The sequence below is a fragment of the Anopheles nili genome, chromosome 3 (assembly GCF_943737925.1).
Source record: "Anopheles nili chromosome 3, idAnoNiliSN_F5_01, whole genome shotgun sequence".
In the NCBI taxonomy this organism is placed as follows: Eukaryota; Metazoa; Arthropoda; class Insecta; order Diptera; family Culicidae; genus Anopheles; species Anopheles nili.
In genome coordinates this window covers 63,530,173-63,546,995 of record NC_071292.1, presented here as the reverse complement: position 1 = coordinate 63,546,995, position 16,823 = coordinate 63,530,173, and the positions used below count along the sequence as shown (strand labels likewise).

At 51.4% G+C, this 16,823-nt stretch overlaps 1 protein-coding gene across 1 annotated transcript; it reads left to right on the top strand.

Annotated features, from left to right (window-relative positions):
• The first annotated feature begins 6,169 nt into the window (after positions 1–6,169).
• On the top strand, positions 6,170–6,930 carry LOC128724809 (uncharacterized). Its single transcript, XM_053818530.1, has 2 exons — positions 6,170–6,415; positions 6,499–6,930. The coding sequence occupies exons 1-2, from the start codon at positions 6,170–6,172 to the stop codon at positions 6,928–6,930; spliced, it is 678 nt and encodes a 225-aa protein (XP_053674505.1).
• The last annotated feature ends 9,893 nt before the right edge of the window (positions 6,931–16,823 follow it).

Below are 16,823 nucleotides of genomic sequence, written 5' to 3'. Positions count from 1 at the left end.
CATCGCGCATAAGTATGCCAAAAGTCGTAATCAAACAATGCCGCCGTGGTGACACATTTTTTTTTTCGCTCTCTATTATTATTATTTTTATATCTCCATCCGTGGGATCAGCCGAGCGACGTGCAGCTGTGGCCGCGGTAAGCAGCACGGAATATTTCATACGCCAACTGTCGGTTCGCGTTTTAATTCCCCCAGAGCGAAGTCCTCCCGCGAGGGGCAAAAAAAAAGAACCGTCCGCACGAGTGCGGGCATGATTTGGCAATCGGAGCAGGAAAAGCCTGGCTTTTCCTCCGACGGGCCGCTAGCTCATTGTACCGTGTAACTCGCCCTTTCGCTGCTCTCACTCTCTCTCTCTCTCTCTCTCTCTCTCTCTTTCTCACTCACTCTCTGGACGTGCCAGAAGCAGCAGCAGAAGAACCGCCCGTCTACGATCAACCGACCGAGCACGATCAGCGTGAGTGTGGTGGGCTAAAAATACCACCACGGGGCAGGTTTGCGGCCCGCCAAACCAAACCCACCGAAGCACCAGGGCAGCATCTGGACGCAAAGAGGGCCCGTCCGTCCTGTCGGGTGGAAATCAGACCGTGCGCGATGATAAACAGCGGAAAATTCATCCCAAGGTAAATGGTTCGACGCGCCGTCGGAGATTCCGCGCGAAAGGCATTTGGGAAGGATCGTCTCTCGCTCGAGCTCGAACGGTGGGTGGCATGGGAACTGGGTGAGTCGGTGGCCCTTCTCCAGGCTGACCGAGAAGCTGTCTGTTTATCGTGCTCGCGTATTGACACGACTGCATCGCCGTGCGTGCGTGCTTTGGTTTCGTTCCGGTGTGTTTACGCGCCCGGTTGCGTTGTGGTTGCGCATATCAGTTAATTATTAGATGGAAAGGCCCAGCCCAGTTATTGACTGATTATGGCGGTGGGTAAACATTGCCAACCGACGGTACACGGTTGTGGAATGACGTGGAAAACGCATCGGGATGAACCGAGAGCAAGCTGATTGGGTTGCTTTGGGCAACGTTGGAGCCGTTAATCCGATGCAAATAACTGACACATTGAATGCAGCGCGTGCTCTCAATCGATACATTGTCTGCATTGTGGTGTAGATGAGGTGTGTATAAGCACTGCCTTTTCTTATTTCTCTTTCAGAAACGTGCATTTTAAAGCATTATTTGAACAGGAAATAGTTAAGAACGTTCAACAAATTGTATTTGCTACAAATGGTATCGCACTTTCCGCTACCAACACAACATCACAATGCGCTCCATCCTCAGGGGATGCTCTTGAAAATATGATCAGCTCGATGAGTAATGTTCGAAGGGTCTACCCGAAGCGAAAAGTAAACCGAAAATTCATAAATCATCCTCCCCCGCAACGGAAAAACGTCTCGCTGCCTTTATGTTTAACACGGGCGGTTCCTTCCTTCCTGTCCGTCGTTTAAGCGAGGACGAATTAAACAAAAGGTAGCTTTTCCACCAACCGCCAGCTCGAAGAAACCGAACCTTTTTTTTCTTTTTGCTCGCCCAGCTCCACCACCAGCTGTACTAACAAAAAAGGACAAAAAACCAGTAAGCGTATAAAATAAAAGCCCACTAAGAAAACTGACCGACCGATCGGAATGGTGGCCGAACATCGAAAACAAACCGCAGCGAAGAATACGAAAACATCAACACTCGAGAGCTCGGTACCACTTGTTGGCACGCAACCACCCGCACCACTGGGGACCACCACCCACCGCCCACCACCACGCTGGGGTGTCTCCCAACGGAGCGTTTTGGATGGGTGCGAGTAAAGTAATTTATTTGCTTGTGTTTTCACTGCCAAATCATTCGTGGGGAATTATGAAAATGTTGTGCAAACAAAAGCCCACCCCGCGAACCGCGCGAGAAAGCGAGAAGGATGCGAGAAAGCGAGAGAAAGAAGGTATCGTTGCGAGGGCGTAGGGGACGCATCGTCGGTGGGATTTGCTTTCGCCGATTCACCTACTTTGATTTGCACTTCTTGAACCGCTTACGAGATGGATACAATGCAGACGCCCACCCACCCACCCACACCCACACACACACACACACCCGCTGGGTGTTATTTCCACCCCCAAAACGATGGGGGTGATTTGGAATTTTCGCCCCTCTCGAAAACCGGCGCCAGAGCCGGCTGCCCATTCGTGCCTTCGCTCGTTGCTAGCCACAAGTCGACCAATCATCTAGTCAATGCCACGGCAGCTTCTTGACCCCTCGAGCCACCCGCACGCCCGTTCCAGACCCGCACGCCGATGGTGAGGAAACTTCTATTTGCATTTGAATTCATTTGTGGATCATAAATCACCAACCCCCCGTCCCACGTCCAGCCAGACGCTTGTGTGCTTTCGTTCGTTTCGCTTCCACCGACCACGTTGAAATGGTCGGTTTAAAACTCCGGCTCTGGATTGTCCGATTTTACCGTTGTCACCCACCACCCCATGGCAGGGTTTTCCCTCCTTGTTTCTTCGACGCAATTTTTCGCCCCCAATGCCGCTTGTCGCACACCGGTGTTGGCGGTCGGTGGTTCACCACCCAGCTTCAAATCAATCGGCATAGAAAAATCCGACCACAGAGAAAGGAAATTTGTTATGTGATTGGTGGCCTTCACGGAGGTGGGAAAGGAGCCCGTCCCGAGCGAACACACCGGCGTAGAATGAAGGAATGAATAAGGACGAAAAAGCCACCCCCTCCCTTTTTGAATGGAAAGCAAACGCCGAAGGGAAAAGTCGGAAAATCCAAGCAAGCGTCTCCGTTGCCAATGGCTTCCGCTAACAGGTAGCCGTGTCGTGGCAAAAGACACACACAGCCACAGGGACACACAAAACACGGAAAGTAAAGGAAAATGAAAAATGGTTTTTCACTTTGCGAAAATCGGGTTTCCGGGCTTCCCGGGCCAGCCGGTGCTCGGTGGTGGGAAAAAAAAAACTCCCCATCCACCCCGAGTTCGTTCGGGCTTTGGTGCACGTTCGCTCGAAAATCCACGCCATCCGCGCACCATGGGGGGAAATCAATTAAGTTTGTCGGTTTTGAGGCAAAAAAGGGGAGAACGTTGGGGGGGGGGGGGTGTGGAAAAGAAAACCCTCCCCCGCGGCCACCATTAACCGCAACCGAACTTCGCAATAAGAAGCACTTTGTCAAAAACGGCTCGCCGGAGAAACGCTGAGTAATTATTTACACTTCGAAAGCGAACGGAACCATCGTATCGCGCCAAACGCTGTTCTCGTGTTGTAACTTTCCCTCCATTTTTCCCTCCATTTTCCGGAAGGGGTGAAGCGGAGCTAGTGACAAAGGAGGGGCTTGTTATCCTCACGGCTTGAGCGCGACTTTGATTCGCACGCTTCCTGCGAGGTTGTTTGGAGGGTTGCGGGAAAATCAAGCAAAATCAAGCAAATCTCGGTACCGGCGGCTTTCCCGGCGAAAGGATAACTATCTGGTGGGAGCAGAGAGGTGGAGTGGGGGGGGTGTTGGCTGGGGCTTGGGTGAAGCCCGCATCCTGTTGCCACAAATCGCGTCAATTGAAGCACTAAATGAGCAAAATAACAGCCGCGACACAACGAGCAGCGGGTCGGGGTGTTGGAGCAAAAGGGTGTGCTTTAGAAACCCCACCCCCCCAACCCTCCACCCACCCTACCACCCCACCCACCACCCAGCCCCAGGCCCCAGCGAATGTCAACTAATCTCGCGGCCCCGGTGGAAAGCAGCTCGATAAGGACACTTTTCATCGCTTTTCATCGCTAGCGTAAACAGTGCGCTCGTGCGCTAAAATAATGAATTACGGACCCCTCCAGCGCTCCCGCTCCCCCCCCCCGCCCTCTTTCTCTCTCCTCCCACACAACCACCTTTATTGGGCCACATTCAATGGAAGCAGGCGTAAAAGGGGGCCCTTAACCGAAACCCGCCGAAGGGGAAGATAATCAAACTGCTTCGAGGCGACGCTTTTCCCCCCATTTTCCGCCCGTTAAAGCGGCTTCGATCGATTGTGGTGCCCCCCCCCCCCCTCACACACACACACCAGCCCCACGTGCCCGCTTCGCTTTTCCACCCACCGAGGTCAGCCATTGCTCTCGTTTGAAGCTCGAGACAAAGCGCGTCTTACGCTCGTCACGCGTGTTCGTTCGTCCAAGGTTCGATCGATCACGGGATGTTTTTGAAGGTGGATGGGGGGGGGGGCGGTGGTGGGTGGTGGTAGGGAGTGATCTTGTACTCCCCCAGCTCCCTGTTGTGTGGCCTCGGCACAGGGGGGTGGTTTTAATCTCACCCTCAAACCGGGGGTAACGTCCGCGAAAGGCGGTGGTTTTCACCGTCGGCGGTTTCTTCCAGCGGAAAGCACGCCGACTTACGCCCGGCTTACGTGACGAGCGTTTCGGCAAGATGGCGGTGTATGGCTTGCCAAAAAAAAAGCGAAAAAAAAGCAAGCAGAACATCGAGAACGAAAACAAGAAGAAAAAAAACCCTACTCGCGCCTACTTCGTTTTCCCGCTGTGCGTATGTGAGTGCGTGACGTTGGGGTCAAAACCGAGCGTGTACCGATTCTCGTCTCCAAGCCAACCACCCCCAAACAGGGTGGGGAGGGGGTGAATTTTATCCGCTCGAAGACGCACCCGCCATCTTGTGGAAGCGCGGCCTCACCATCCGCAATTGTTTACCACACGCGTCCTCGCCCGTGCCGTACTTTAATCCAAATATCCAGCGAAAATATCGCCCGGGGCTGGGGGAGTGCCTGAACGCGTGGGTGGAAAGCGGCACCGGTTGCGGGGGTTGTGCGCAATTCAATGATTTTCGCACGCTCTCTCTCTCTCTCTCTCTAGCATTCTTTCTCTCTCTCTGTCTCCCTTGCACGGGCAACATTTCATCGTCGTGTAAGCGGAGGATTTTCGAGTAGGTTTTTGTTTTAATTTGCAATTCTGCCTTCCTTCCAGTGTGTTGTTTTTTTTTCTATCTATCCCTCTCTCTCTCTCTCTCTTTCTGTCTCCATCGTTCTTTATCTTCACTCGTTTCTTCTTACAACCGGAGCGTTTCGTTTCGGAGCCACGTTCAACCAACCAACGTTCTGTGGTGCATTTTCACACGGTGCTTACACAGCGGCAAGGTATGCTCCCTTCGGTTACGGGCTGTTCATTTGATGGAATTTTCCACCCATTTTCCCCCACCACCATCACCACGGCGGATAAACGTCCAGCGCGTCTCGCCGTTTCCTCAATCTGTTTGTAATTAACGGTGCAGCTGTAATAATATCCCGCCAGCGAAAGGCGTCCTTCTGCGGGGAAATGCGTGGAGCGGATGAGCGCTTTTCACACCTCACCGAGCAGCGGAAAAACCGACCACCGAGCAGCACCGGCTAACGAGGTGGGGTCTCCCAAAAAGCAACAACAGCACAACAAAAAAAGCACGACAAGAGAAACAATAAATACCCGCCACCCACCAAACCGGCCGATTAAAGAAACGAAACGGACGACAGGATGCACGGGCGCTCACGAGCAAAAAAAAAAAAGAAAAGGACAGCAGGGAAGAAACAACACCGGTTCGATACCATTAACGAAAAATATAATCAACGAACGGTAAGCCCCAAACTGTTTACAGATTGATTACTCCGTTTGCGGGCGCGTTATGTTTTCGCTTCATTCTCCTGCCGGTCTCTTTTTATTTCGCTCCACCCGCGAAGAAGAACAAATACGCCGATTGGGAGGGATATCAGTTCCCGGGAAGGATGTGGATTCGCCTTTGAGGGCGATATTTTTCATCGTACCCCGGAGTAACACTGCACAGGACACACACAGCCAGGCGCAGGTGGCGGTGAAAGAAGGTACCGTGCAATCCGTGAAAAATGGTTTCGATTCGCGTTTGAAATGGATCGCCGCTTTCATCTCGCGCTGATTATCGCTTTACTTTCCGCGAGGTGAGTGTATGTTTTTTTTTCTTGTTCTCTGCGCCAAGATCGATCGACCCGGGGCGAGAGGTCTGCTTTTATTGATTAAAAGCGAACCCAAAACCCTGTTTGTCGAAGCAACCAATGAAAGAGACACTTTGACGGCTTTGAAGTGTGACGTCAGACCGGATCCAAGTAGGCAACCTCATTCACGAAAACATTTCCCTGTCACAGAACGGGCGATTTATCAGCCTTTTACGAACGACAAGAAGAAGTGTCCTGTGGGCATGGAATCGTTTGGAATTCATCAAAATTGTCAACTGTTGGTGGCGTTGGCCCAGCGCGTTGGTGCGCTCGTGATTTCGCTGCTTAGCTACGCGCGTCACGAATGCCACCCGTTCTTGGAGCCTTTTCGCAAGGCGCTACTTCCCATGCACCGAGCGGTGGCAGATTTTCTCGGGGAGCCCTTCGCGGAGACGAGTTTTCTGCTCCGCAACCCACTGCCATCGTTTCGCGTTCCCTCGTCGATGCCTGTAAGTGAATCCGGTCCAAAAATAACACTCTCTTAAGCACACCTTTTTAGAATTGTTAATTTCTGCTCTCGCCTGTCGCGCAGCACCAGTTCCAGCCACGAGAATCGCGCCATCTGGTGGACCATTTTCCGATCGGCATGAGTGTCACCCCACCCGAGGACATCACACCTCCCGGGACGCCACCCCGTTTCGAGCCGCTCGGGTATACCTCGACGCCCTTTCCGACGCCGGTGGTTCGACCGCGACCGGAACCCTTCGCGCTTCTCATGCAAGTGCTGACGGTAATGCGGAAGTCAGACGTGGACGGGATTGCATCCGTCACTGGACGGTTTTCCAGTGATCCGGTGTTTCGCGAACGGATTCTCGGGGAGCTCAGCGAACTGAGGTCGATTTTTGACTCCCAGGCGGATTACTCGGCTGGTGGGACCATCGGTGCACTGATGGATCGCGTTGCTCAAGCCGAAATCACGCTGTCGTCGCTCATCAATAATCTACAGCATCTACCGCACCATTAATGAGCGCACAAAAACGGGGCGCGCTAAATAGCCGGTGATGTAGGATGCTGAAATTTCGTTTCAAAGCTCTGTAAAGAATGCTTTAATAGGCGCAATACATTTAAATTACTGTTTTTTGATCCTCTTTTTCCAAAAAAAACGAATAAATTATTGCCAATTTTCCTAGTGACGTCATGGTAGCGGGAAAACGAGAAAGCAAACTTACGATCTGGCTGAAATATTTCATTAGTTCTGCGGTGAAACATTTCATTGAAACTTTTCAGCTTTTTCTACCACAGTACAGAGGGCGCTAACAATTACCATGTTTAACGGAAAATTAAGTACATTATAATTGTAATTAATTTGTCCACTTAGCCTACACGTATTTGCAGACAAAATAAATAAAAAAACTCGAGAAACAACTCATCAATGAATCCGCTCACTCAGATTATAATGAGCTGCATCAAAAAGAAAGCACGTGAAAAACAACACTGCTAAACGTGTACACGTGTTGTTTCAAAAACTTCACCAAACTGCCAAAAACCCGCCGCAATGACCCTCGCTGAAGCCACGTGCTAATTGGCAATTCGCTCCTGGTTTGAGCGGCACGTTAATAAAACTGAAAATGATTATGTTTTTATCTCCGCCCTGCCAAAACGCGCCACCATCCGGCACCGCATGTAATCGGTCCCGCCGCTCATAAAACTTTCGTTTGCGACCGATCGCCGCCGGCAACCCGGTGTACCATTAGGTAAACGGTATAATGCGAAGGCTCGAAACCACTGCCCAGCCAAACTCCCTTTCCCGGTGGTCGCGCGGAACTGGCTCCGGTTCACACCTATTATTTCGACGCCCGACCGACGTGCTGCAGCCTTGCGAACACGTTACCGGTCGGGAGTTATACACTCATCACCGGCCCATAATGCAACATTGGACCTTCAAACTCAGCGGTCGGCTCGCCAAACGGAGCCTAGCAACAACCGGGCAAAAACGGAGCCCGGAAAACCGGACACGAAATTTCACCATCGGCGCGTTTTCACGAGCTCGCGCTAGAACACGTTTATGGCGGTTTTTGCGTCCCACTAACACCACCACTTGCGCGGGCGAGCATGGTGAGCTTTGGGCAGTGAGAACAACTGCATTAAAACTGTCATCGAAATTCCACCCCCACACGAAAGCTAGGCACTAGGCAGGGCAGTTATGCGAAAGCGAAAACGTGCGAGCATTAAAACCTTCCACACTGCAGCACCACTCTAGCATCAATCTCACATTATCATTATCCACCGTGGAACTGGAGGGTGTGGGAGACAAAATGGCGTGCAAACAATCGATAAGCGAGCTGCACGAAAAACCGCAAGAACAAAAAAGGTAAAGTATCATTCTGCGCTAAACGCCAGCCGCCATTAAATCAGTGCCCCGGCGACCAACTCTTGACCGCAATTGATATGCAGTTATCCAATAATCACTAGTTATTACAAATTCAATTCCATCGCCCTTCCCCCCCCCCCCCCTTTGACACCTCACACCCCCACAAAGGGTGGCTCGAGTGTCCGGCACTCATGACGCGCTAATGACGCGCCCCGTTTCCAGGCTAATGCGCGCGGCGATAATCGAGTGTGCGAAGCAGTTTTTAGCCACTTTGTCTCGGGTCATTATTTACGGATATTTACGGATACACCGCAATCCGGCGGGTTTGACCACAAATTGCTTTCTCCACCGGCTGCCCAGAACCCGGAACTGGCAACCACAGATCGCCACAACGTTCTGGCGGCAGAATAAGTTCTCGCAACAACAAAAAAGAAAAAGAAACATAGCGTGGGCTCTCCGAAGGAGCCCTTCTCTCGGTGCGTAATTTATTTCAACCCGACCTAGAGCCGGTCCCCTAGAGCCGGAACTGGCGCTTGTGTCCGGGTCCGGGTGAGTTCCTGTTTCTAGCAGAAGGACCCTTAGCCGGTGACAGTGCGAGGACAAACATTGAAATGCTTTTTTCGTGCGGGTGATTGATCGCTCCCCGACGCTCCAGCCAGGAGGACTCACGGTGAGGACCTTCTCACTACGGTGGTACACGTGTGTTGCAACCAAAGCAAGCGAAAGGCTGACCTAAAGCGAGCGAAGGGAAGCTGCACGAATGCGGCAGTGCAATTTTCAATAATTAATAATGCCGATAGCATCGATGCAAGTGCAAACACCGATCGTGGAATGCAGTCGCCCCGTGGGTGGTGGGAGAACCTGTGCCAGTCTCGCACCCGGCCCGTGCACTTATTCTGGAGCACCTGTGAGACTCGCGAGCTCGTGCGAGCCCTGCTGGTTTGCAACTGCAACATTGGCTGCCCTTGTGCGCTATCAGACCATCAGGTGGATCGAACGCGATCCGGAGATGATCGATTCCGACGGGCGCGTGATCGTGATCACCAACAACACCATCATCACCAGCACCAGCAGCGGTGGAAGCGTTATGTAAGCCGTCCACCGAAAGGCCGAGCTTTTGTTGCCCACCTCAATCGAGCGAATTATCTCTCGACCGAACCCGGGCCGGTCACGTTAGCAGGTTGTTCGATTGTCTCGCACCCCGTGAGGAGATGAGGTGCGCCGTCACATTAGTGCCAAAGCCCATCACCAGCATCGAAGCTACGATCGGAACGACCGATCGATCAATGCGAACCACATTTCAAAACGCACTGATTTCGAATCCTCTCGCCACCGGCAGGCACACTTTGACACTTTGAACCTGGGCGTACTAAGCGGACCCATTAGTGTCGGGTGTCGTTCACCAACGGGGGTGGGCAATTTATGGTCCACTGGAGGTGGGACACGGGGGGAGGGGGGGGGGGCAAAAATGTTAAATGCAACTGGTGCGCTTAATTTATTGGCTTCGACGCACCAGCTGTTCAAACAATCCGTAACTCTAATCGAGCTAATAGGGCCACCGCAGACGACCGCGATCAGGTGGGAAAATTATGTCGCCCAGCGTGATTGAGCGGTGTTCCGGTGGAGGACCTCCTTGGGGTAGGGGAGCGACCTGGGGGGGGGAAACAGATGCAGGCGGGTCAATGCCAGGAGCGGGAGGTCCGAAGGCTGCGTGGCATTATTTCCTCGTAATTGAAAGACAAATGATAATGCACCTTCGTCTGGCGGTCGTGCCGAAGCAAGAGGGAAATTATCTTTATTACACGCTTAAATGCGTGTCGAAGGCATCGTCTGTCAATGTTAAGCGGTTAGGTTCCATTTTTTTTGTGATTTCAGTGGAGCACTTGCGCCTTTTTTCTTAGAGAGGTTGAGATTTTTTTTTTACTCACCATGAGTTAACTGACGTTCTAGGAAGTGGTCGCCATGGCAACCGCCTTTTGGAGGGTTTTCAAGCAAATTCTTCATAGTGAACTAGACTGAACTGGAATGTAGATAAGTGCCATTAGCTTGCAGTATATTAGAGACGTGATTATAACATTCATTTCATTTAAAATCACCCTTTAAATGACTCACAACGAACGCATGAACGCTTCTTAAATTCTTGCAAAAAGTTCTGTTGCAAAATGCATTTTTCCATGCTCTCGTCGGCGAATCCTTTTCCCATCTAACGAACCCTTTTTAGTCCTTCCCCGCTTGCGTTCCTGCTCACCACTTCCTCACCCACCCAGAAACCCGGAAACACTCTCGAGCCCGAATGGCGCTCAAAGATTGCGTCCATTCATGCCGTCCACTGGAAGGCAACCCGAAGGATACCGAGTCCTTGCTCGAGGTAGCGTTCGAAGGGGTGAAAGAGCCAGCAAACGAATGACGGCGCTAATCCACATCCCCGTCGTCCGTCATATGCCACTGGCGGTGTTGCAGGTGGAGGCCATAGCGAAGCGGGTAGACCTGTAGGGTACGAACTTGACGCTGAACTTGGACCATGGTCGCGGTTTTCAGCGTCATTATGCGACTTATGCTTCACCCTTCCCGTTGATCGAGTAGGTGGGTGGGTGGGCGGGTGGCCTTCGGAGGACGGGGGTGCGTTTTCGCGATCTCTCGCCACGACGTCTCGTGACACGCTGGAGGTGTTGGTCGGCATCTTGGCGTGATTCGCGCGGAAAGTTTCGGTTCGGCGGGCCGCAATTTTTTTCTATCTTTCTTTCTTTTTACGGCTCTCTCGCTCACACGTCAACGGCACGCCACCGGCTCGAGGACACGGTGGGTTGCAAATTCGTGGCCAGTTCATTGCCATCCGGCCCCGTTTTTTAAGGGGGTTGCAAATTTCAACCCCAAAGACCTACGTGAGAGCAACAACTAAAAAAAAAAAGCTAAAATAGGACCGCTCGATAAATTCGCGCCGATTGCCGTGATGCAGATGACGTGCTCCTTGGCCCGTGGGGGGGTTTGAAGGCGTTCTGAAAGGTAACCCAAACATCGGAGGGTTGATTCGTTCCGGGGTGACAAGCAATGGCGCTGGCACGGCCTTCCCCTTCGCTTCGCAATCAAAATGACGATGGAGGAGAGAAAAAAAAACAGCAAACATGCATCAGCAACAGGTAGAGCTCCAAAAAATGGCTCGTAACGCTCGGAAATCTCCTTCTGCTGGCGGAGAAACCGTAATTCCGTCCCCAAGGCAGCTCACGATTTGTTCTCCTACACGCTCCTCTCCACTCTTCTCCTCTCCTCTGCCCCTAGGCGATTGATTGGTTACCTCGCGGTGAGCTTTTAGTAGAACAGTTTAGCGAACAAATCGTACCGATCGCATCACGAAACGCACAAAGGAAGCTCATCATCGCCAATCATCAAATGCCACCGAAATGGAATCGATCGCACGCTGATGAGTCAGAAGTTCCGCAACAACCCTCCAGAGAGGGGGTGCACCACCCCTTATCCAAGCCCTTCCTGATCCTCGATCGCGCGATCGCGTGAACGTACGCCAAGCTCGCCGAGTGGTCAATCTACCAGCGGATTCCGAGACGACTGGAGGTTGATTTGATTCCAATCCGATTTGACGAGTCCCCCCCTCCCTCCTCATTGCCACACTCGTCTACTACCACCCCTTGATAAGCTATCGGAAGCACGAAAGCCGTCGGGTTGCTTCGTTTCGTGCAACGCTGATCCTTGAGCCGGGGCAGGGTCAAATGTGCAACGGCGGCGTGGATGTAGAACGGCAACAGCACACACATGAACAGAAAAAAAACAGACTACATATATAAGTCAAATGCAAAACTGAGCGGCAACGCAAAAAAAAACACACAAGCTCCAAGCTCAGCCTCCAGTCTGCCACCGGTCGCGTTGGAAGGTTTTCCGGCACCTGGTGTCGGAGCTTTTCGGGGAGGGCAAACACGCGATGCTGCTGCCTTACTTCCGATCGCTTCCGTGCGCGTGATTGCAACAAACATTCACCCCCGGGCTGTGCATCGAATGATCGAGAGCCGACAGCAGGGCTGAGTCTGAAGGGGAACAATGAAGGAAACACACAAGCACACACGCATGGAGAACATCGCAACTGACCAGACATCGCGGCGAACGATCAGCATAAAACCTTGACGAGACCCTACGAGCGTTTGAGCAGCCCGGGTGCGATATTTGATGCTGAAGGAAGGCAGGCATGTAGGGCAGGCTTTGAGGGATTTGGTTTTGTTTTTTATCAACACGTTTCGGTTCACAGAACTTTAAATGACACTTGCCGATGGTGGATGGATGATTATGAATAAGTAACGAATGCAACAATAAAAAAACTATCTAACTCCCCAATCGACTCGATCATTTGCGATCGTGGTGTAATAACCCGATGCCGCCATAAACGCGGGCTCGATCCGATCCGTTGGCCTTCCGAAAGGGCTTTTTTTTTCTTACGGAAGGTAGGAAGAAGGAACAAAATCAAAGTGCGATGAAAAAAACAGGCTCACCGGCGCCGCTCAAAGGAGAATGTTGCATAATTCAGAACCGCTGGGCAGAATCGGATTTGTGAATTAATCAACGATATTAGTGGTGGGTTTGGAGCCCTTCAAACAAAACAAAAAACGAAGCTACATGCGGTTAGGTGGGAAGCGAAATCAGCCTACCGGAAGTACAATCGCTTTTGATGTGCATCAGGCTCGCTTATGTCACCGTTCGTCACGTAGGGCCCACCCGGTGCTAGCTGGAGCGTCCGATTGACGATCGAGATGCCATTCTAATTCGAAACTTCCTCGTCGTGAGGGTGATCGAGAGCGGCACGTTAATGCAAAAAGCTACAGTTTTTTTTGTTGCCACCCCCTTATGCCTCATATGTGGCGGAAAAAAGGGGGAGTTGATTAGAAAGGCTTGGTTTCAGTAGCTATAACGGTACGATAAAATCAGCAATAATCCAACGCAAATAGATGGCTTTCAAAATTGATTGCTCGAGACGATTTTCGTACACTTTTGTCGTAGTAAAAGTAGCTTATTCTCTTTAAGATACAGCTAAGCAAAAAAAACCCCCAATTGGTCCAATAAATTACTTCTAAACCAACATTCTTAGGACGATTATCTTAATAAGTGTTTACGTCCGTTGGTCGAGCACTCGCTAATTAGTATTGCTCGTTTATAGTCGCACATTCTATATTTTATAGAACCACCGGGCAGTTTATAGCAGCTACCCAAACGGGTATCATTATCCACACGTTCTAGTTTCCCTTAGCACCTTCCCAGAACCTCTTGTAAATTGTTTAATAATTGGACGCGGAAACTATGACGAAAGTTCATGACTCGGTGTCATACGGAAAATTGATAATTTCCTCCCCTGCTTTGAAGCTTCCCAAGCCTGGAAGCGTGATTTCATCGAAGCCCATTCGCCAGCCACGTTGACTCATTAGCCAGCGGCACATTATCGATGGCGGCTCTCGGAAAATGGCGACCACGCGGATTTTCCTGTAATCGCTGGAGACCCGCGATCACTGCAATTAGCCTAATGCCATTCGATTGCCCACAACAGGGTACGGTCTCGCTCCCTATCTCTCTCTCTCTCTCTCTCGATTCGATTGCGCGCTAATTAATCACACGTCGGACCGGTCGTTTGCTAATGTGGCGCGTGCATGAAGCACCCTTAACCGTGAGGGTTCTGATCGAATAGCATTACGTAACCGCGTGGAAAACGGCTCCTTGACGAGTGCAATTGACCCGCGGTTCCGGAATTTGCTGCTCGACAATGGCGTTCTAGTGAACGTTACTCATCGAGCCCACCGTTGATCAAATCGAATGGGAAACGACCCAATATTTGGCAACCATGCCGCGGTCACGTAGGCCACTCGATGAAAACCTTCTGGGTTTCGTTGCCTTCTCGCGGCTTCAGCTCGCGCCCTCGATCAGCTCAACTGAGCTAATGTAAAACAACGGAATTAATAAACCCCCCAAACAACGAACCCACTGCAGGTGAACTGCCGGTTGCGGCTGAGTGAGCACGGTGGCATTGGTTGGTTTTACCGCTCGATTGATTCGCGGCTGCCGATTCGAATCCAATTTGGCACCCTTATTCGGCTGAATTCCACCCCGTTTTGGGAGGGCATTTTGGCTCGGTCGCTTCCTCATCCGGGAGCCTTTGCGTCCTGCACGCTCGAGGGTGGTTTGCATATATTTTTTCTTTTGCTTCTTCAACCCTCAGTGCCGACGCAATTATGTGCGTCCCTTTCACACTGTCAACGGGAGGATCAAACGATCACGCAGCCTTAGGCTGCGCACTCGATGACGCAAATCGAGATCACCGCTTTGCATGGGGCAGTCCCGAAATCGATACATCCGGAGGCTGGGGCTGATCCTTTCGGTTTCGGTTTCATACCGGTGGTCGGGCTTTTTGAGCCGTTCGTTAAATTTAATGACGATGGGAAATTTCACGGTGGCCCTTTTCGCGTGGGTTGGGCTGATCGATCGCACCGACCCGCACGAGACCATCAATTTCGCTAGTGACGTCAGACACTAGCGTTGTTGCGAATTATTCACCTCGGAGTGACATCTCCCAGGCAGCTCTTATGCTGTCAGGCTGGCACTTTAGACCGGCACTGCTTGGACCGGCCAGGCCCACCACAAACCATCGAGAATATTCCAGCGGGGCGTTCGCGTCGAGAACGAGATAAAAAACAACGGAATTAATACCACAATCAAGCGTCGCGACTTATTTGCCAGCGAGCTAATCCACCAGCTTAGCTAGGGGCCGTTCGCCTTCCGCGGGCGGTGTAACCTTTGCGCTTGAACAACGCCACACCGGCTACAACACGGATTCGGTTGTCATAGGCCAAGTACGGCCAACCGCAGCCGACGGTAAAAGTTGTCCCCTGGATGCCCAAATGTCCCACACCAGCCGGTTTGCTAGCTTCGTTGTCTTATTCGGTGGTTCTTTTTTTTTTCTTCTACGCCCGTCCGCCTTCGCCTGCAACCGAAGGCTGCACCGGAGCTAGCTGTCGTCAAGCGCTCCTGCTCGAGGGTGGAAAATTTTGCAGCTCGCTTTGTTGGGGTTTTTTTTTCTTCTGTCTTGAAGGGAGTTGATTTTTTGTTTGTTGCCACGAACCGACCGCAAACGGTCGAATTTTGGCACACACTTTCGGCTAATCCTTTCGCTGGCCAGACCAGGAAGCCCACGCCATCCCGTCCTCGGCTGTCAGAAATCATCTCGAACGATCGGTGAAGGAATGTTGCGCCCCACGGTACGGATAATGGTAAGCCCCATCAAAACAATCACACCAGAACGGCTCATAAAGTTGCCCAAAACGTGTGTGAGTATATACGCGTGTACAAAACACCGCCATCTTCGCTTCGCCTGGTTGGGGAGGATTTTGGGGCTCTTGGGCTTGATTGATTGTCGATAATGTAAAGTTCACCCGCGACCGATTAGCATAATCCTGGGCCGTCGAGAGTGGCGGGATCGCGGGACTGAAGCGCGTAAATTCACGTTCTGGACTCGTGGACTCCCTGCCAAAAGCGTTTGACGGACGGACGAGCTGATTAATGGAGCGTCCGCCTGTAGAAGACGTTTTGGGGCTCGGGCAGCGCCTGTAGAAGAAAAACCGGCTCGGGCAAATCCTTGCAGTTTGGTTGTGCCTTTTTTTGTTGCCTTTCCACGCTCCCCCAGAACACGCCTCTCTTCAGCCTCCTTCAACGGGTGATCATCCGCAAAACAAACAACACCCCGCAGCCTCTCTTGAACTGAGAAATTACCAAACTTCACGCTCGGTGCGTGTCGATCGCCGAGTTTTGTTACAGCGCCGTTACGACGAGATTTATGATTTGTTTGAATGCTTCCGTTATTTCGCGGAAGGCGTATTTACATTTACATCGTGTTTTTGCCCTGTTATTTTTTTGTTATTGCTCAAGCAACCCATGTAATGACCAAGGTCTGGGGCAGGGTAATGTTTGAGAAAAACAAGATCCATATTTAAATGAGCGGTATGATTGAACGCTGAATGCGAAAATAACGCGTACTAATTCCGCATACCGAGCGGATCATAAATTCCATGGCCTGCGTTGTTTATTCTTTTTTTAATTTTAAAACACCTGTCAGAGCATGCTAATCACTTCGTGTCCCTGTTTACAACCGTAGGTTCATATTCCTGCTCTTTTTGATCTCGATCGATGAATACACCGATCATTTGTTTGCTTTACCGTGGTAAGGTGAAAAACGGTTACATTTTTCGCCAAATTAAACACCGGTCACGGTTCACCGCGCTCTAGCTGACCAAAATTGTGGCGATTGCACCACGCTGGCATTCTGTCGAGTTCATTGCGGTTCATAGGCGATCGCAGGTGATCGCAGGCAAACGCGGAACATACACGCCAGGAACCGTCGGTTGTACAACTCTCCGCTCCGATCGTCGTCGGAAGAAGAAACAAAAACCGCACGCAACGCGACCTCGCGAATGCCAGCCTTGATGATAGCGTGCTGCGGTCATCTTCGCGAAGGGGCTTTATGGAAGTGGTCCGGTGGTGTTGTTTCGGCTTCTTTTCGCAGTTTT